The sequence below is a fragment of the Empidonax traillii genome, unplaced genomic scaffold, assembly GCF_003031625.1.
Source record: "Empidonax traillii isolate 1590-97213 ecotype Southwest subspecies unplaced genomic scaffold, ASM303162v1 scaffold628:size373707, whole genome shotgun sequence".
Lineage (NCBI taxonomy): Eukaryota > Metazoa > Chordata > Aves > Passeriformes > Tyrannidae > Empidonax > Empidonax traillii.
The window spans coordinates 193,583-214,004 of record NW_020955821.1 but is presented as its reverse complement, the minus strand read 5'-3'; the positions used below and the strand labels follow the sequence as shown (position 1 = coordinate 214,004).

Below are 20,422 nucleotides of genomic sequence, written 5' to 3'. Positions count from 1 at the left end.
TCATTTTTCTGTCTAATCCAATAAGCATAATGAATAACTCTTCTAATTTACTAGCCAAATAGATAAGCAACCCCACTTGAACTGTGAAGAATGTAATGTTACCTGTTGCATGATGAGATTTAATTTCTCATTCTGCTCCTGCAAATAGCTGTTGCTGTTTCAGTGGTTCCCTCTCTTTCTGTGAATCCCATTCCTTGAAACAAGATCTTAGTTCATAGAGGGGAAGAAAGGCACATGAAACTTCAGTGGTGTTACAAGATTGGATTTAGACCCTGTGCCAACAGCTTAGCTATGGTGGTGAGCTCTCAGTTGTCTCGCAATTAGCCAGACTGTCCTCTGTGCACATGAGTAGCCACTGCAGCATCGAAGTTCCATTCCAATGTTTCAGGTGCAAACATTGCAGCTTCCTCACTAGAAGTGACCTTGCAAAGCCTTGCTTCCTTTTGGCCCCAAAATCCAAAGCCAAAGCTGTCCTGGTCTGACGAGTCTCAGTTAGAATCATAAAATTTATGGCTATGTTACCTATCACCGAAAAGCAGACTGACCTATTCAACCATAAACTAACCTGACCCTTACCCTTGCCCACTGGAATGGAGCCATCATCTCAGAGCGACCTCCATGAGTCTCAGAACAGTACTCTTCCATCCTCATTAAACACACTATGACAGTGGCTCTAGACACTAGAGTAACAGTTACGTAAGCTACTCACATTTTTCTGTAGTTAGATGTATTGCTGCCCTTCCAGCTTTTGTTAAGGCTTTTATGTTGGTGGTTTGTGGGGTTTTTTTCCTTTTCTCTTAAATACTCCATTGTAATACTTTCTTTTTCATCCATGCCCACTCCAGTGTGAATTGGCTTCTAATCATCAAGTCCTTGTAAATTTTTATTTTTTTTTAAAAGAAAAAAAAAGGACCAGGCAACCAGAATTGCTTTTGAATGCAAAGACCTGCTCTTTTGCATCTGAAATATTGAATGAGTAGAGATGAAGATATTTCTTTCTTTGCTGTTATTAACATGATCTTCATATTTTTTCCAATTTCATTTACATTAAACAGCTTTTCTTTTTTTTTTCTTCATTTTCTTTAAGGACAAAGAGTCTTTTCTCCTCTCTCAAGCCCAGTGTATATTGTTTTTGATGACTATGAGGAAAAACAGAATTGTCCAGTGTACAGAATGCAGGAGCAAGAATTCTTGTCTTCTGGCTTGCTCCAATCTATACTGACCTTTGGATTCAGTATATCTGGTGTTTTCCTGGAGTATGGAATATGTTGTGAAATACTTGGTGTTTGTCACCCAGCAGTGCTGTAAGGCTTCCTTGGCGGTTGCAGAGTCCTTTCAAAATACTTGGCTAGAAGTTGTTAGTGTCATTGAAACAAGTTTTTACTTGTCGTACTTGTTAGTAACTGCAAACTGTGCCTGTGCATCAGGAGAGGAGAACTGACCCTCAAGTTTTAACCTTGGCAGTTCTTTCAGTAAGGCTCTGGACTAGATTTGTAAAGGTATTTAAGCATTATCCTAGTTAATGTTTCAAGACCTAAGAGATTTATGCTTTGGAGACTAAATTTATTATTTTCAGAAAAGACCTAGAACTCTTAGGTCCTCAACATCTGCTGATTTAAAGTATGCAAAGGAATGCTGAAATACCTTTGAACCATCTGGGCGAGTAATACTTGCTAAGCATTTTATGCTCTTAGAAAACAATGTGTGTCTAAATTCAGCTGCCTTGTTAAACTTGATATCTTTCTCTGTGACTAATTTTTGGCATGTTTTCTTCTTCGTTATTTGCGACTGCTGCCTGCATAGGACCTGCTAACTAACCCCTCCTCCTGTAAGCAGGTGAGTATCATTGTCTGCCTTCTCATCCTCTTGCTCTGTGTGTGAAGTCCCACACCTTGACATTATGGGACCGTGACTCCTGTCATGCTACTCTTTTATATGCCCTTGCACTCTGCCTTCTGGGTGGGGAAGGTGGTTACAAACACTTCCTTTAGTTGTATTAGCTCTAGAGTAGGAAGAAGTTCCTGTTCTTTTACTTAGTTATAATCTCACTGTCGTTTCTGCTGGTGTCTGTATCCCCCTTTTTGATGATCCTGAGGGAAAAAGGCCAGGGACAAAGAAGAATGTGAATGTGAACTCTTCCTTAACCAAAGTATTCATCCCTCTAGTGGAGAACAAAAGGTGCTCTCAGGGAGTCTTCGCTCCCACTGTTCCCATCTGTAGTCCATCTGCTTTGGAAAGTACTGAAGTCTACAGATGCCTTCACTAGCCATAAACTCTCTGATAAAGAAAATATTTCTTTGTGTAGAACTGGACACTTTGGCAGAAGGATTTGTGCCATCTGAGGACCAGAAGGGTTAGAATGGAGGAAAGTTGCATTTCAGCCTGATGAAGCCCTCAAAAAATTCAGTGAAAGACTAAAATGGCGTTTAGATAAGTAGAGATATTGGATTTTCCATATGTCTTTAAACTGGATGCCTCTCAATTTATTCAGCATCTTAAGCAAAATTCTTGGCAATAATTTTGGTAATAGCAGTGCTCTGGGAAGAAGATTATTCAGATGTCACAAGTGTCTCTAGTGGCTTCAGAAGAAAGTAGTTCTCACCATGAGTGCTCAGGGAACTATATTCAGAAAGTCTAGTCAGGATTTCTACCACCGGGGGAAGCTAATACATGGCTCTGGGTCTTCTACTGTGGCAGTACACCAAGAAAGAAGTCAATATGGTTGAAATAGTTCCCTGAAGTACTGATAATTACTGGAACCTAGGATTCTGCCGTGGTACCAGACCACGAGTTCTTCAGCTTACCAAAATCAAACTCCATTTGGAACAAGATCTCAATAGGATGAACATGTATAGTCATTCTAGCACTAAAATTTTAGTTGATTTTTGACTTTGCAATTAAAATATCAACCATGAAATACTCTTTGAAGCACATAACATAATATTATTCCAGATGGAAAGTTGATAAAGAATGATAGGATAAAACTTAGGCATCTTGTCTGTCAGGTTGGCAACAGCTCCAACTGTTTTTGCTTTCAGGGCTTGGCCTCTCTCACAAAAGCTAGTCACCACTGCCCTCTTGCTCAGCTTCTTGGGTGTCTGAGAAAATGTGGATAGTGCATATGCAATCTGTTTTCCTTCATCTAGGCTTGGAATCTGGCTTTGGTAAAACCTGAGGCTTCATCTGCTTTTGCTTACACCTAACTCCAAGTATCTATAAATATCTACTCAATATGACTTTAGGAGAGTATATTTTTAGATGAGACTAGCCCCCTCCTTATAACCAAGCAGTAGGCCATGTCTGAACAGTTGAAGTTATTTGTTGAACCTTGTGGGTTGGGGAATTGGAAATGGCATGTAGGCTATTGTACCAATCCGTGCTGCATGGCTTTAAGAGAAGGTAACTAAAACCCCCACCCCACATACACAACCAAACGCTGAAACTTTTTTTTTTTTTCCTTTGGGATGGCTGCTGGTTGTCACCATCTAGGTGTACTTGTGTGTCAACATTAGCTAGTGAGGATCAATGGAACTTTGAAACTAAGAGCACTGACCAACAAGTACCATTCTTCCATTCAACAGCTCCCCATCTCCACCTTCCCCTATGTTCCTCCCCACAAACTCAGAAAACTCAGAAGAACTTCAAAATCTCTACATGCCAGATTATACTGGGGGTGCTCTGCTTTTTGGCATTGTTAGTTATTCTCTCAGAAATAATGAACTTTTACCCAATGCCAATTTTTCCTTTGTTTGGAAACACTATTTGATGTATCAAGTAACATTGCAATTTTTTTCTGCCAAGCTAGGCACTTTGGCTAGCTTCACTGTGTGCATGGCTTCAGCTGTGCATTGTACCTGCTTATAAATGCCACTTGCTATTGGTGGTGGCTCACTGCAGCACATTTGGACATGGCTTTATGAATCCCTTGTATATCCACCAGCAACAAAGATTCTTTGTAGCTGAATATAACAATAACTGAGATGACAACTAGCAATATGAATCTGTGATTTACATTAAACACTCAAATACTTGGGTGTCAAAATCTCTTGGATTAGTCATGCTGATATATAAGTAAGCCTTGAGTTGCAGAACTTTGAGTCCTGAGAATGAATTCTGGGAAGCACCACTGTAGGCTTGCCATGATCTAACACATTTCTCTGGGTATCTGCAGTTGACAGGAACAGGAACAGGATTCTGGGGTAGATGGGCCTTTTGATCTGACTCAGCATGCTTGCTGTTATATACTAAAAAAAAGTCAAGTTGCTTATTTGACAGGTGCATTCAAAGCTAGATTATACTGGTAAATCTCAAAATCTCAAGGCCTGAGAATATGGGTATCATGGAAAGGCATTTTTGAAAATGTTCCAGCAGCAGTTAGCTGGGAAAATAAAAACTCTTCTTTCCAATTCTCTCTTCTCTGTTGGTAACTACAATGCTATTATTGAGAATCAACACCTTTAATCATTACCTCTACTGCCCTTTAAGGAATGGTGTTAAAAGATACTGAAAAGTAACTACAGAAAACCAATCTCTGGAAGTGAAACAAATACCATGACTGTCATGTGTAGGCAGGACAAGGAGACAGAAAGAGGCTTCTGAATGGTCAGACTGAGTCTGCAAATATTTTATCTCTGTGTGCTGTGACAAACATTCTGGACAGGATTTTCTAGGGAACTTTTTTCAGGTGATGAATACAGCAGTGGGGATATACAGAGAACTTTGGAAAATATTTCTGTACAATTCGATGTATTAATTAGTTTTTAAAAGAGAAGATAGTATAGATTTAGATTTTGAGTTTAGTAAGATAAATGCCATTGTGCACTATAGTTTGCATCTCTCATGTAATATGGATTGATCAGGTCCAATGCCAGCCTTAAGAGATGACAGAAGGATTTTTACTGATTGTGCTGCAGTCTTCAAGAATGTTGAGTAACCTCTGCAGGAGGTGCATCCACTGAAGGATATGCTGTGACACCAGTGGGCTATATCATAATGTGCATGATTTTCCAGTCATGCCAGTTTTTCACATTTGCATAATAACATAACTATTGGTAGGGTGAGCTCACTAGGTCAGAACCGGGTCCAGTATTTGGGATGAAAGATGATCTCATAGGTATTAAGGAATTATTTCTGTTTGTCTAGTAATACAGGATGTACCTACATGCTTTCTACCCTTCTTGTCTCTTTTTCTTACCATGCGGGTGGATTTTTCTAGGTTGGAATGGGTTTGCTCATTACACTCTGCTAAAGCAATCAGTCTTGGTTGAGAAACATAATACTGATTGTTTTCCCTCCTTTTGAAATATGTGCAGAAAGAGATGGGCTCAACAGAAGACCTTTACCTCTCCACACGAAAGGTGAAAGAGCTCTCTGTGATCGATGGCAGGAGGGCCCAGAATTGTGTCATTCTCCTTTCCAAGTAAGTGTGCTAACCCTTAGCTCACAGGGCATGCCATGGTCAATGCAGGGGCAAGAGGGAATGGAATTAAACAAATGGACACATTTCTTTTCCCAGCTAGGCCTGTTAATACCTGCAGAGCCTCAGACAAACCTCTCTTATGGTTTCATAAAAGCATGTTTGTCCAACATTGTCTCACTTAATGAAAATATGTGCACAGACACATTTTGTGCATCAAACAGCTGAACACCAGCAGATACCTGAAGACTCATCATCAGAAAATTACCACTACTCACTGCTAGATGAAAGCAGGTCTTTGACAGTGCTTGGACTTTACTCTAACTGATGTGTCCCCATGTTCTCTGTCTGTCACTTGTCTCTGTTTTGTGTGTTTCTTTCTAAATGTTGTTCTGAGCATCTCCCTGGAATACAGAAGAGCTGAGAATGATGTTCATTTTTGTCATTTTGGACTTGTGGTGAGAACAGCGGTAAACGTAGAGCGACATATTCAAGAGTTAGGTCTTCTGTTTGTAAATTAGGTGTTGGAAGCCAGTAGTTCCTTTTGGATATTCCTGCAATGACTGATGCATTCAAATGCAGTGACATCATGGCCCTTTATATCTTTTCATGTCTTTCTGCCAGGATAAATACTGGCCTGTATGTCTGTCTCCAGCTATCAAATTTGTGCAGATGCTGATCAATCTGAGAAAGTTGCTTTTCCTACCAGAGGAGGGACTGCAAGGCTGGAGACCGAACCTGGTAAAGCTGTGGCAGTACTGAGCAGAAAAACTGTTCCAATGTTCAGTAGAAAATACAGTTCATATGGATGTGATGCTTTTCTGCTCCAGCAAGCTAACAGTTAAAAGCAAAGTTTCAGCCAAACCACTGGGACTGGAATGAGTTCTTTCCATCGTTTAGTGAAACCCACGGAGGCTCTCATTATGCTACTTATGTGGCATTAGCCTGCATGTCAGCAGGACCCCCACCACCCAAACCTTCAGTGAGGGAAGGCTTACATTTCTCTCTCTGCAGCAGTTGCCAACGCATGTCTTTGCTGGTGTTGGCAGCTGACTGAGACTGGGGCAGAGGAATGGGGAGGCACAGAGGCAACAGGATTTTCATGCTGTTTGACGGACCTACTAAATTGTGTCTGAGGTTTGGGTTAACTCATGTAAGCAGGTGGAACTTTTCCTAGAAACGTTAACATAATGTGTGCAGTTTGCTGGGCTGAGGAAAATCCAGGAAGGTGGTCTGTGACTTGGTATGGCACTGGATATTACAAAAATCTTCTATCTATCTCCAAAACAAAAGCTGTGTGGATGGCAGCAATATGTGTTTTTCAACATTCACCCCTTTCTGCCATGGAAGTCTGGGCAATTCTTACCAGAGAAGAATCCTCTCTATACAATGAGAGAGAAAGGACAGTCTCTGTGTTTTGTCCTCCCTTCTGCTGCCTCCAGCAGCAGTGTCATTGAAGCATGAACTTTGCACTTCAAGATAGACAGCATGTGTTCATTCTAGGTGTGACATGAATTCAGTCCACCTCAAACTGCTCTTCTGGACTCAAACCAGAGGTGAGAAACTGGTTTTTGTCACTGTCAGCTTCTCCACTAGGAAATATCTTGCCCTTATTGTTAGCAGGCCTAACATGGATGATAGAGATTTGGAGACTGAGCTGTCCCTAAGGAGCCTGCCAGTTTGTATTGTTGCCCTGTTAATTATCCTGTGCTGTGCTATTGGAAACACCAGTTTCCAGGGCTATCACTGGCTTAGATCATTTTAAGTTTTTAACAGATAGTGTTATACTTAGAATATCAGAAATATCTTACAGCTTGGCCCAGGATTGGTGTTCCTCCCCAAATTTCCCTTTTAAATGCAACCAGAGAAGCAAAAATCATTGAGAACTAAAATAACACCTCTACATTCATACCTTTTTTGCTCTTTGTGCTTATATGGTTCTATTATTAAAGACAGCAATTGGGAGGATTTGCTGCAGACAATAATTGAAAGGGTTTTATGACCCCTTTGCAGTTTTTTTCATTACCCGCTTCTTCCTCCTTTAGGTTAAACCCTAAAGGAGAGACACTCCCAGCCAAATCGTCCCTGTCCGCCGCCATGCCCTTGCTGGTCCTGCAGCACACGTCACACACATGTGCATGTGGGTGTGCACACATGTGCAATGGCAGGGGATTTTAAACTGGTGACAAACAAAGAGAGTTTGTGCAACCCTGAGCTTTCAGGTTGCCACGCTATCTGCCAACAGCTGTTTCCAATTGACTCTTACTGTGCATATATCCCTGTAGTTTATTCCCCCTTTGTTTACACTAAACTGTCGTGTCCTTTAAAGTAAAATAGGCTGCATGGGTTGGGTTTTCTTTCCCTCCCCTACTCAAATGTTTTTGTTTTACTAACACTGTGTTAGAAGGGGTCAGGCAGAGCTCATATTTCATATGGTCCAATAAGCCAAAACCTAGCAAGAATGAGAAAGAGATGTCTCTTGCTTTCTTTTGCAGAGAGACTGCAGCATGGTAGACTGAAAAGAGATGAAAATTGAATTGCTAGTTTATTTTTGCTGACAGTCAACAGATTCGTAAGCCTTCCTCCCCATTTCCGTCTCCATTTCCATAAAAAAAGCTCTATTTCAGCTACTGGATAGTAGTAGATCTTTCAGTGTTCCTGCAGCGGAAGGATTAAATTATCCTTTTTTAACAGAGCCTGATGGGTCTAAAACAAAGCTCTGTTCCATAGGTCCACTTTAAAAGTTTGAACAGGCACAAGATGAGTTTATCTCACAGTATTTCCAGTAGGCCATAGTTTAACCGGGACATGGAACCATCTGTTTGTGGTGAGTTCAGGCGCCCACCAACCTGCAATTTAGCTTTCTGAATGATGTTTCTTACAGATACTTCTGTCACACTGGAAATCTGCTATCTCTCAGGAACTTCCTGATGTCTTCAGTTTCCTCCAGGCTGGAGATTTAGTGTCAGACTTGTGTGGTCTGAAGGAGTCATCCCAGATTGCCATGTTTCCCTGCTTTCACCTAGCAGCTGGAAATTTCTCTGACCTCTCTCACCAGTATGGCTTCTCCCTGCCTCCATTACTTAAGTAATGGGTAATATTTTCACTGCTCTACTGTAAAAGTAGAACGTAAAGTACCATATCTTTAAATGTTCTTGCAGAACGTGCCCAAAATACGTATCAATTACTTTCTTGGTCTATGAAACGCTCTGGAGAGATTCAGTTCTCTAAGACATCTTGTTTGGAAGGAGGCTGAACATATACTTGTGGAACTTTTTTTTTCACAAGTTATTTTGCATGAATTTCAGAAAAATAATTATGTCAGTGTTCTTCTGAGATGTGTTTGTTATTCCTGTGGCCCAGAGAGTCAGCGGTAACCTTCTCAAGAGAAAGATTACTGGAAATAGTAGGAATGCTAGCAAAATGTCATAAAACCATAAAAGGCAGAATCTGACTACACAATACTAGTTTTAAATGTGAGTATGACAGTAGATAAATACTAGCAGGCAACTTTACCAAATGTTTGTGGCTTTCATGATTTTCTATTCAAACATCAATAAGGGAGAAGAAAAGGGTCTTGGGCAGAATTTTCAAAGAGAATCCTGGAGAGATCAAGTATTTTTCTCACATCACTGTAACTTATCAGTGCTTTTAAACCCTTTTAGTTCAGACATTAAGAGGACAAGTCATTCAGCCAGTGTCAGTCTCCATGTACTGCCTCTACACTACCCCAGTCCCTGTGTGCCTTTCTACCATGTGACAGTACAGTGTTCACCCTTATTTCACAGTAGATTCGAAATAGTATGATATTCTGGGATACAGATCATATCTTGATACAGAAACAGCTAATCCGACTCAGCAGTTCAGTTCCTCAGTGTGCTGTCTTGAAAAACATTGGGCAACAAGCCCTCCTGGGTTCCTGAGGAGATTTTCTGGTTTCAAGTGAAGGTCTGCAATAAATGGTTTTACCTGCTATCCTGAGTGTGATACTCAAAGGCAAACCGAGCATGCTAGTCAATGCCATCCTGTCTTAGGTCATGACTAGGAACCAGGAGGTAGGGTTGTGATAAAAGATGAACCACTCCCTCATCAATATCTGACCATAATTTGGGGACTCCCAAGTTTGGCCCTGTTTTGCTCTTCTTGGGTAAGAAAGATGTCATCCCCAGATCCTTCTTGGAAGGAAATTGAGAGTATTTGGATAAAAAGTGGCTTGGTCACCCATGAGCTTTTGCTGAAGGAGGACAGGAAAAGAAAAGCCCGTTTCTTTATGCGCTTGCCAGAATACTTTCATAGTGAAGTGCTGAAAAGGCACTGGTGGATTTTTTTCCCAACATGTTGATATAATGGTATAAGATGTACCTGGTAAAATGTCCCAACTGTTGTGCCACAAAAGTTAAAGCAGTGTTGTCTTCACTGACAAGCTGAGGATGTGGAAAGAATGGCTGCATCTTTCTGTCTTCTGACTGAGTGTGCAGTCAGACCAGCCTGACTCCTGAATGCTGCTTCTGAGAGGAGGCTATTACAGGATAGTGACAATGAATATTCCCAAAACACAGATATTGAACAGCCTGTAGCTTGGCAGTTGTACAGAGCCTTAGGAGAGCTCAGGAGTTAGAGAAAGCTTATGTCTCAGTCACAAGGTTTGGGAATGAATTAACTAGTAGCCTGTGTGAAATGACTTGTGGAGATATAGAATTCTGCAGTCATCAAAAAAGATTTGTTTGGGCTATACAAACTGGCCTTAGGACGTAGCTGAGTATCAATCAGTACCTCTCACTATCACAGCTATTATTGTTGGCATCTTTTGGAAGCACTGTAGTTCAGTAGGAGCTATAAAATGGCCTTGATACACGATAATCAGTCCCCTTCTCCAAGGTAAGAGTGGGACTGTGATCCCTGTCCTATGGGAGCTTAAGATAGCTACAAAAAACCTGCAGGTTCTCTGTTAGTGGGCAAGCATTCTTTTTTTCTCAAAAGCTGAGCAAGATCCAAGGAACAACCCCATGAAGTAATTCACTTTTTCCTCAGAGGGGGAGATGGTTAATGAGTGACAAATATTCTGCTTTGATTCATGTGAGGAAGAAATGAAGGGGGGAGGTTACTGTGAGTTAAATCAATGGGTATATTTAAGGAGGAAAAATGAGTGAGCACTGAATGTCTGTAAGGGAAGTTGATGTAAAACTGCAACATGTCTCCCAGGCATGTTCTGAGTCAGGCTGCCAGTGTTCTCCAAGAGGACGAAACAATAAACCACTTGATGTCTGCAAGTGAAGCTGGTGTTAAATCAGTCGAGGTGTCCTGGGGAGATTAGTGATGAATTACTCTACAGAGTCAATAGAGATTATTTATGAAGCCAGAGGGGATAGAGGGAGGCAGGCTAAGTACCATATCAGAAGTTATTTGGTAGTTGTTGAGCTTTAACATTGCTTGAAGATGACTCAAGCAGTTGGACTTCCATATGCTGCCACCAGATGTACGGGTGAGGGCAGAAGGAGGGAGTATTCTCCATGAAGATCCGTTCCTTTCGTCATCTGACCAGTGTCAGGCTGCTGTTGAAAAAACAGCCAATATCTGTTCTATGAATGAATGTGCTGCAGCTGAGGAAAGGGGTATTGTGTTTTGTTCTGGTCACATTTACTTCCTGAATCGTGATCCCAGGATACATGATTTAGAGAAATGTAAGGCAGAGGAAATATAGCTTGAATTGTACACTGTTCTGAATTGAGTTACCTCCAGGAACAGGAGGAAGAGTGCCTGGATCTGCAAAGCTTATAAGAAAGTCATTGCAGACTTTCCAAGAGATACCAAAATGTAATTTCTGTAGTGTAAATTTTTGGGCCATAATCCCACTTTAATTTGGTGTCTGTTTCATATGAGTTTTAGGCTCTGAGGGATGCCTCTATTCAGTTTTAAATTGAAAGATTTTACGCATCTGCTTTAGGTTCTTCTTTAATCAGTTCACCTGTTTCTGTTTAAAAGCAGCACATCTGTTTCACATTACTCTGGCCATCTTTAGAATCTGCTGCATGGCTAGGCATGAGTTTTGAAAAAATACAAGAAGAATCACTTGATTAACAATTCTTTGGCCAGTTATTCAGCCAGTTTTTAAGTAGGGAGATCTGTGTTTTGTGCCACTGATGCTCTTGAAATGCATCCTGTCCCAGAAGAAGAACAAACCCATTTTAGAAAAGTAAGATTGTTCTGCTGTAAATTCCTCTATACTTGTAATTAGATTGGTAATAATCTAGGATGCACACCTGCAGGCACCGTGACCCTGTTACAGTCCTGTAAGTGACCGAGTTAAATTGCTTCTTGGCGGGGGACTGGCAAGCTTTCTCTCTACTGAAGGCTAAACCATTCAAGCCAGATGTTTTTCTGCTGATGGAAGAGGGCACAGAATCATCCAAGAAATCAGTGTGTTTGTATAACTGTCTGTCCTTGGGGCTCTCAATTATTTTTGAACAGAAGATGTTTTGAAGTGTATTTAGTGCTGACGAATGGCAGCAAACAGAGGAGCTTGGAGTCTGAAGTCTTCAGGCTCCTGAACTGAGCAGCAAGATCAGCAATAATATGCACAACATTGTGTTGATGTACCTCAACCCTGCTTGTTTGTTCTTGTTTACTGCATCCCCAAACACACACAGAGTGAAATGCACTGTGTAATGGGTGGTCGGTGCAGTAGTTGCTCAAGTTATTTGCATGGAAAAAATATGAAAATCACCCTCATTCTTTTTAACCTCAATGAAAATAGCAACAAAAACCCCCTTCACCCCAGTGTTAATAGGCTGGTTTATTGCATTCCCTCTCGCAGACTGTGTGCCTGTGTTATGAGACACACTAATCTTCAGACTCCGGATTCTGAAAAATGCAAAGGTGCTCTCTAAAGGAAAAATAACCCACAAAATGTAACACTTTAACAACTGCAGGCACCAAATTGTTTGGCATGAGTAATATGTGTGTGCTAGGAATCAGATCCACAGCCACCAATTTCAGCCCTCATCTGGTCACAGTGTTCAATCAGTTTGGGGTCACACAGCCATGGACTTTGCAATTCATTATTAAAGCCAAAAGTAACCCATTTTCTGATTGAGGCTGTAAACTTTATGCAGAAGTCTGTGTACTGAAGTTTGTTGCTTTGATCTGGAGTCAAACTGATGACCTGAAGTAAAAAGTTTCCAGCCTTCTCATTGTAAAACTTTTAATCCTTATGTCTCATCCAAGCATGGCCCAATTATGTAGCTTTTCTGGAAATTCGGTATGTAATCTTGCTTAGCTGGTATCAGTTTGCCCTCCTTGTCAAAAGAAGACATGATGACCAGCTAGAAACAGAATAAGAGCAATTAGTTTAGAGATGTAATCCGTAAAAGCTGTTGATTCACATTTTAGTTTCCAGCTGTTGGTTATATTGGGCAATATTAAAATGTTTTAAGTTTCTTAGATTTAGTAATATTTCCTGTTATAAAAATAAAGCTTTTTCTTTTGCTTTTACCTAGTTCCAAAAATATGATTCTATCCAAATGGCAATGGCAATGTGAAATTTCAACATGGAATTTTTTAGCACTGAAGAGAGAAACATTTTGTCTCATGCATCAGCCCATCTCTTATTTATATTTGCATTTTCTCTTTCTGCTGTTAATTAATTATGTTGATTGTAAAAGGCCTATGGAGACTGTAGACTTCACTCCTCAGATATTTTTTTTCACATTGTCCTGTTTCAGTCCCAAAATTGAGATTTTCTTGCAGACAGCCATTCCTTTATGGTTCCTTTGGAACCCCTCTACTGTCCTGAAATGACTGGTGAGAATGTCATGGTTTGGTGCTGGTGGGGTAGAATTTCTCATTCGTGCATTTCTTTGTTGACATTGGCTCTGAGAACCACCAAGTTCATTTCACATGTCCATCAAGGAACATCTCAGTGATGGTCCAGCTGCCCTGGATTTCAAGTAGAGACCTCAAGACTTTTTTTTTTTTTTTTAAATTTATTCTGTGTGTAGTTGTAGCTGATGACCCCTATTCGTTGCACACAGGTAGACAGAAGTAAGTGGTAAGGAGAGTGTAATTTTAGTACCTTAGGTAACATTAATAAGCTCTTGTTTATGAAACATGGATGTGTAGATGCTGTCTATCCCTTCATCAGCTGTCACTGCTGAAAAAGTTAACTTACCTAGCACAGCAAGTCTTCTTACAAGAAACTCTATTCTCAGTAAGGAAATGTTCAGTCCTATTATTTGTTGCTCTGTGAGATGCTTTAATATTCAGAAGTTGGGTTGTTACATGGGCTTGGAGTCTTAAATCATATGGATTTGAGGAGTTTTTCTACAGCAAAGGATCTTGATGAGGGAGGTATCTGGTATGGGAGAAGCTGGAAGCACTTTTGATCTATGAGGACTTGATTGTTAATCACTATCTGATTTTTGATGTGTGTTTGATTAGCTGAAGAGGATAAAAACATGTGATCTATAAAATCTCTGTCTTTAGGACTGATTTGTTCATCTTACTGAATACTCTAGAGTAGTAACTTCACAGTAGAGCTTGCCAGGGTTGTTTCATGCCTTTTCAGTGCAGTGTTTCAGGACTTCTACTTTCTGAATTGTCAGAGTCACTTAAGCTTTGAACTAATGGTACAATGTTGATACTTTTGAAAGGCTGAAGCTGTCTAATGAAGAAATCAGACAAGCAATACTGAAAATGGATGAACAAGAAGACCTAGCAAAAGATATGCTTGAGCAGGTGAGAAAGATTGCAGTCAGATATAACTTATTTTTAATCTTTCACTGCCTTTTTTTCAAGTGGATGTATATACTAGCTGTGCTGGTGTGTCTGCAGATCTGAACTTGGCCCTGCCATGTCAGTGGAGCTGTATGTGGGAGCATGAGAAAAGTATTTTTCCCAATGTTGTCAGGGTATACCTCTGTCCTATAACTGTATCTGTATCAGGTTGATTTCATAAGTTTTCTCTTTTTAATGCAAAATATGCAGATTACAGATGGTATGAGTTTATTTTCATGGTCTCTCTTTTCCCATAATTTTTCCCATTTTTTGTTCTTCTTTTCTTCATCTCCCTTCTTTGCCTGCAGCTTTTCTTTTGGGAAATGCCAGGAACCAGGCTATGTAAATTGATGGTTAGAACCAGGACTAGGAGGGATCTTGCGTTTGAACTGGAATGGTTAGAAAGGGAGTCAGAGACTTATATTACATCCCTGGCACTTGGTCGACCATGTAACTTGTGAGGGGAAAAAACCCCACAATTAAACCACCATTGCCCTATTTCCCCCATTTGCAGATGGTGACAGATGATGCTTTGACCAAAGATGCAAAGATGATAAAGTTCCTTAGCAGTGTGAAAAATGTTGTAGTTATGAACTGTCTAACAAATATGATTCCCTCTTTTTGTGCAGTCACAGTATTTAATCATGTAAAAAAGGCTTTTCCACTTTGGAAATTTATAGCCTATTTGTCACTTTACCTGAATGCTCACAGCTGCTCCAGAAGTAACTGCAAGCTCCCAATGCTCCACACCTTTGAATATCATATTTTTGCAGAGTGGAGTAAAATATTAAGAAGCAATAAAAAGCAAAGTGTTTGATACGCCTTGTGAGCAGTTTTTGTGGGCGTGCAGTGAGGCTGTGTGCATGGCAGTATTTATGACCATACTAAAGCGCAGCTACAATCAGATATGTCAAAAATCTGTCAAAGTATGAGCTTTTAAGGTCAGCATATGAATAGCAGCCAGTGTCAGAGGCATATCCAGTTGCTTGGTTATTGTTTATTGTTTCAGCAGTGTTGGGCATACGCAGGAGAGAGATAGATGAGGCTTTGTGTGTACTCTATGATAGGCATGATGGGTACTTTACAGTGTGTGGGACACATCCTGCTCTTGTTTTCACCAATCTAAACTCCAAGTAATGCTGTGGGAATCAAGTTCTCTCTGTATTTCCCCTTGGGTAAGTTGCAGTAGCACTTGGCCTTTAAGATTTTGAAATGGGAAATTCCCTGTGGAATTAAAAATTAATCTTAATGGGGTCAGTGAAGGATAAAGACAGAACAGCAAGCAAAGGTTTAGAAAAGGTCAGTTTTGTAGACACAGCTGCACTTTTTTGAAGTTATGGTCACACGGCTGAGTCAATGTAATTCTTCCCCATGGCAGCAGAGAAATCTGAGGGCCTTCTCTCTCCATCAGAGTTTGTTTGTGCCTCTCTGTTCCCTTCTCATTTTCCTTGGATCTTATATCTCAGTGTTTGATTTGTGTCTCTCACTGTAGCTACTGAAGTTCGTTCCTGAAAAGAGTGATACTGACCTGCTGGAGGAGCATAAACATGAAATCGAGCGCATGGCCCGGGCGGATCGTTTCCTCTTTGAGATGAGCAGGTCTGTTTGATACATTATGGGAAAGTGCACACAGGACTTCTTGGTAGCAGCTGTAATTGTTATTGAAAATGGATCATCCGGCACTGGAGGGAATGCACGAGAGATTGTGGGCCAGCATTACACCCTGCTTTTGCCAGAAGCCCACAAATGTTACAAGTATTTCCGTTCATGACACAAAATTTTTATTGACGATAAGCATAAGCACTTTCTGTGCACAAGATCTAGTCCTGTGATGGCAAGCAGAAATCTGCCTCCTCTACCTAAACTTGTTCACAAAAAGGAATTCATATCCAAGCATGGATACATATGTGTAGTGTAACCAGGAGTCAGGTTTTCATATTGATCCCTTTTTCCAATCAGCTATCCATTTGCTTATCTTCTGACCCTCTTTCTTGTTCCAGCTTTGCTACACTCCTAATCGGGATTAACATCTTGTTCTGCTAGTTGAGGTGCATCTGGCATCTCCATAGCTCATACTTTGAGAGTAATGGGAATTCTTGCAGCTCCTTTTCAGCTGAGATCAAGATATGACTTGAGGTCCTCAATTTTCATAACAAGATTGATTATACAGTTATATATATGTTTGAACTATGTCTGTAATCCCATGCCTAGGCCTCATGGGACTGAACATCCAACCATTAGATTATGTGGGCAGCGTACTGGCCCTGGGCTTTAGGAGTTCCAGTTCAGTGTTGGCTTTCCTCTACCCTTCATGCAGGATTGACCACTACCAGCAACGGCTGCAGGCATTATTCTTTAAGAAGAAGTTTCCAGAGAGGCTGGCAGAAGCAAAACCAAAAGTGGAAGGTATGGTTAATAAAGCTTTTGCTATGAGTTGGCTAGAGGGGCAGGGAAGGTCAAGAGAGGCTTGTTTTCAAAAGAGATGTTGTTATGCATCCCATGTTTGTAGGGCCAGTGACCCCAAGGCATGTCATATCCTAAGCAATTAATTCTGTCTGACACTCTTCTTGCACTCATTGACTTAATAAAGCCAGTTTCATGATTTTTACACTGTAAATATGACCTAACAGATGTGACTGTGTGCTATCAGGCTCTGCTGAGCTGCCAAAACTTTCATCTTTCATGGCCCTTCTGTGCAGGTCAGCCTTCCCTTCTCACCCTCAAGTCCTTGCGCCTTCCCTCTCCAAAGAGCACTTAGAATAGTTGCCTCAGGACACTGATATTCTTGGAATGTCTAACTTACAAGTAGGGGAGATATATGCCTTCTGTACCACATCCATAGTTATTGCAGAGAAGAGGGGAGTGTATTGTAATCTGCACTTCCAGATGAGCTCAAACCTTCTCCCTGTTCTCACTCACTCTGTTTTTAGAGTGTAAAGTGTGGGAGAACAGCCTTGATCCTATGTTCAGAGGAGCTTCCTGCAAGCTAGATGTATTTTCCTTCCAGTTGTCCTTATTCTGTGTATGGGGGGGAGCAGGAAGGACAGTACACACAGAGACGGTGTTGGAGCATTTATTGTGCAATAGTCAAATAGGCATTTCAGGATACTTCAGTTATGGGCCCAAGTATTTTAAAAACAGCCACTGAAAAATAACCTTTTCTACTTTTCTCTCTCTCTTTTCAAGCCATTCTTCTGGCATCCAAAGAACTCATCCGAAGCAAGCGTTTGAGGCAACTCCTGGAGGTAGTTCTGGCCTTTGGGAATTACATGAACAAGGGCCAAAGGGGAAGTGCTTATGGCTTCAAAGTCTCCAGCTTGAACAAAATTGCAGACACCAAATCCAGCATAGACAGGTAAGGTAGAATGCTGTAAATGCATCTGTTGCTGTGCTGCTGCATCTCTTATCATAGTAATGAAAATAGAGTTTCATTTGGTTTTAGCTCTGTAGACAACTGGAAATTATGTCTTATTTGGCCCTTAAGTAGAGCTTTTTTCTCTTAAAGATTCTGCAGCAATTAAGACTGGTTATTAACACAGCACTCAAATTCCGCTGTTTCTCTGGATAATGCACTTCTGTTGTTGGATTGTGTTTCTGCAACGCTATGCAAAGATGACAAAATGCAGTATTTCACAAATGACTGAAATAAGTTTGGGGAGAAGGAGGATTTCCATGGAATTTGCCCTTTATACCAAAGTGTTATGGCAATGGTTTTGCAAAAAAGAAAACAATAAACTCTGGACACAGTTTTGTCTCCTGTGAAACATGGCATATGTTTCTGATGCAGGACTGTCATAAACTGTCTCTCTACCTACACCAGTAATGGAACCACAAGGCATAGCTCAGAGAGACTGGTTATATCTAGAGCAGATAAGGAAAACAGCTGGTTTAGGAAGGTGGAGCTTACTGTTTATGGAAATGGACTGCAGGTCTTTTTAGTGCTTCCCCATGTTTTTCCTCACATCTCCATAGTGGTTCTGGAAATCAATCCGTCTGTCACTGGGGAGAGAATATGAATTTTGGGCTCTAGCAGTACTACAGTTTTCCTTGGGAATCTCTTACACTGGTGCTTCCTTGACTTGTGAGACCCGCTGAGACCGTAGTTGTGGTGAAATAACTTCAGGCTGTGACAGAATGAATAATGGCAGTGAAAAACCATAGGAAATTCATCCCTACATAATAGAGTTTGAACTAACAGAGTTCTGTTTTGACTACTACAATGTCCTTTCCATATTCCAAGGCTAACACTTGTGTAGCTAGTGTTGAACTTTTTTTTTTTGGCCTTACTGTAGCTTGGCTTGATTTTTCCATATATTAAACATCCTGTGCAGATTCTGTTCTCTCACCAGTTCCAAGCACCCAGGCTCTGGTCTGTGTGAAGCAGTGGCCATCTGATGTCTTCCCTGACATCAGTTAATCGCATAACACCCACCTCAAGTAGCTTGTACGTGCAAAATTCGTCATTTACTTTACAAGTTTTCTTAAACTTTCTCCTGCATCCCTGATACATCTCTATTCTACCTGCTCCTATTTGAGCTGCTACTACTTTTTTGGTAGCGAGCCTGACCAATACTCGTAAGCTGAGCTGTTTCATTACTGCAGGAGATTTCTTTGCACCTTCTTCTCCCTCCTCTTAGTTAACTCTGAGATTTTTTTTCCCACATTGCCTCTGAGAACAGCTTGCTTCTCCTTTACAAGTTAATGTCACTTTAGTACTATTAGTTGTTTATTCTCTGAAGTATTGAGGACAAATATTATACTTTGTTATGCAATTTTCTGTTACACCATCTACCAGTTGGATGGAAGCATGCTGATGCTTCCAGGACAAATTAAGATACAATCTATTGCTTGAGATTTTAGGAAGGATGGTTATTAAAGGACTAATTTATTTTAGTCTGTTGTACTTTTCTTTCAGGAACAGACCTCCTAAATGCTAATATATTGTTTGTTTTGCTCAGTCAAGCATATTTCCTACTTTTTCACTGATTTGTCACAATCCTCCCACCATCCTTTCCTTCTCATGAACATCATCCTTCTCATTTCTCCCTTCTTTTTTTTTTTCCCCCTTAGGAATATTACACTGTTGCACTACTTAATTATGATCTTTGAAAAGAATTATCCAGATATCCTAGATATTCAGTCTGAGTTGCAGCATCTTCCAGAAGCAGCAAAAGTCAAGTAAGTCCAGTGCTATTGCTTGTTCCCAGAGCTGGAGTTCCCAGTGATTTCTGTTAGCTTAATTATCATAATTTTTTCATTTCTGTCTTTTAAACTCAAGGCCAGCCTTCCAGTTGAAATGTCTTTGTTGTAGATAACTAAATTGATAGCTTTACCCAGATATGCCTATATCTGCTTTGTTTCTGAATCTCACGTTGTAACTAGACTGGCTGTTGTTTGTAATTCACTCACCATATTCTATAGTTGTTCATCTAAGTCATGCTATTTTTTCTGGGTAATTGCAGGTTTGTTTCCAAGGCAGAGTCAATTAGACACAGAGCCTACAATAAGCCTTTATCGGGAACATTGTTCAAACTGTTGCACAAATCAGTCTCGCACAGAAAGCATCATAGTTTCTGCAAAAAATTCAATGGTTTTTTTTTCCATTTCTGGAGGAATTTCTGAAAAATGAATACAGAAACCATCCCCCAAAATACTAGCATTTTTTTTCTTTCTAGAGCACTGTTCAAAAAATACCTTTGCATATTATTTGCCCAGCCGTGATTCTTTGTATAAGGAACTAGTCCAACTAATGAACGACGAGTGAAAAACAAATGTATTTTCACACTTAAAAATATTTTTTAAAGCTTAAGTAGTGTTTTTGAGATGCAAGCTACAACTCACCAAATACTTGAAAGAGATGCCTGCTGACTCACAAATAGATATTAACTAGTTATCTTGAAATTGAAGTGTTTTTGTTTGCTTACAAGTTCTAGACAAAAGAAACTCCTGTTTGTATGTGATGAGCAGAAATTCAGTATATTGCTTGTGTCTAGGGAAGGATTTATTAATGTTAACAGTACAGTTATATTCTCAGTTACAGTGTAAGCTAGTCCGGACTACCATATGGTAGAAGTGCAGATGGAAAAAACAATGTTTGGACTGTGAGGAAGTCAAAAATCACATGTAAATGTACTGCTAATGGTATTTAGTAGTTATATGGTTCAAGAATCATATGTAGTGATAATCTGAGACTCTAGTAATGTGTGTTCTAAAGCTGGTGTCAGCTGACTGCTG

At 40.3% G+C, this 20,422-nt stretch overlaps 1 protein-coding gene across 1 annotated transcript in view; it reads left to right on the top strand.

The window, feature by feature from the left end:
* Positions 1–20,422, top strand: part of DAAM2 (dishevelled associated activator of morphogenesis 2) — an 82,827-nt gene that overhangs the window by 42,362 nt on the left and 20,043 nt on the right. Inside the window, exons 13-19 of the mRNA XM_027898894.1 lie at positions 1,804–1,836; positions 5,313–5,419; positions 14,065–14,149; positions 15,681–15,787; positions 16,506–16,594; positions 17,375–17,543; positions 19,259–19,366. Coding sequence (XP_027754695.1) covers positions 1,804–1,836; positions 5,313–5,419; positions 14,065–14,149; positions 15,681–15,787; positions 16,506–16,594; positions 17,375–17,543; positions 19,259–19,366 — 698 coding nt within the window. The remainder of the gene's footprint in view (positions 1–1,803; positions 1,837–5,312; positions 5,420–14,064; positions 14,150–15,680; positions 15,788–16,505; positions 16,595–17,374; positions 17,544–19,258; positions 19,367–20,422) is intronic.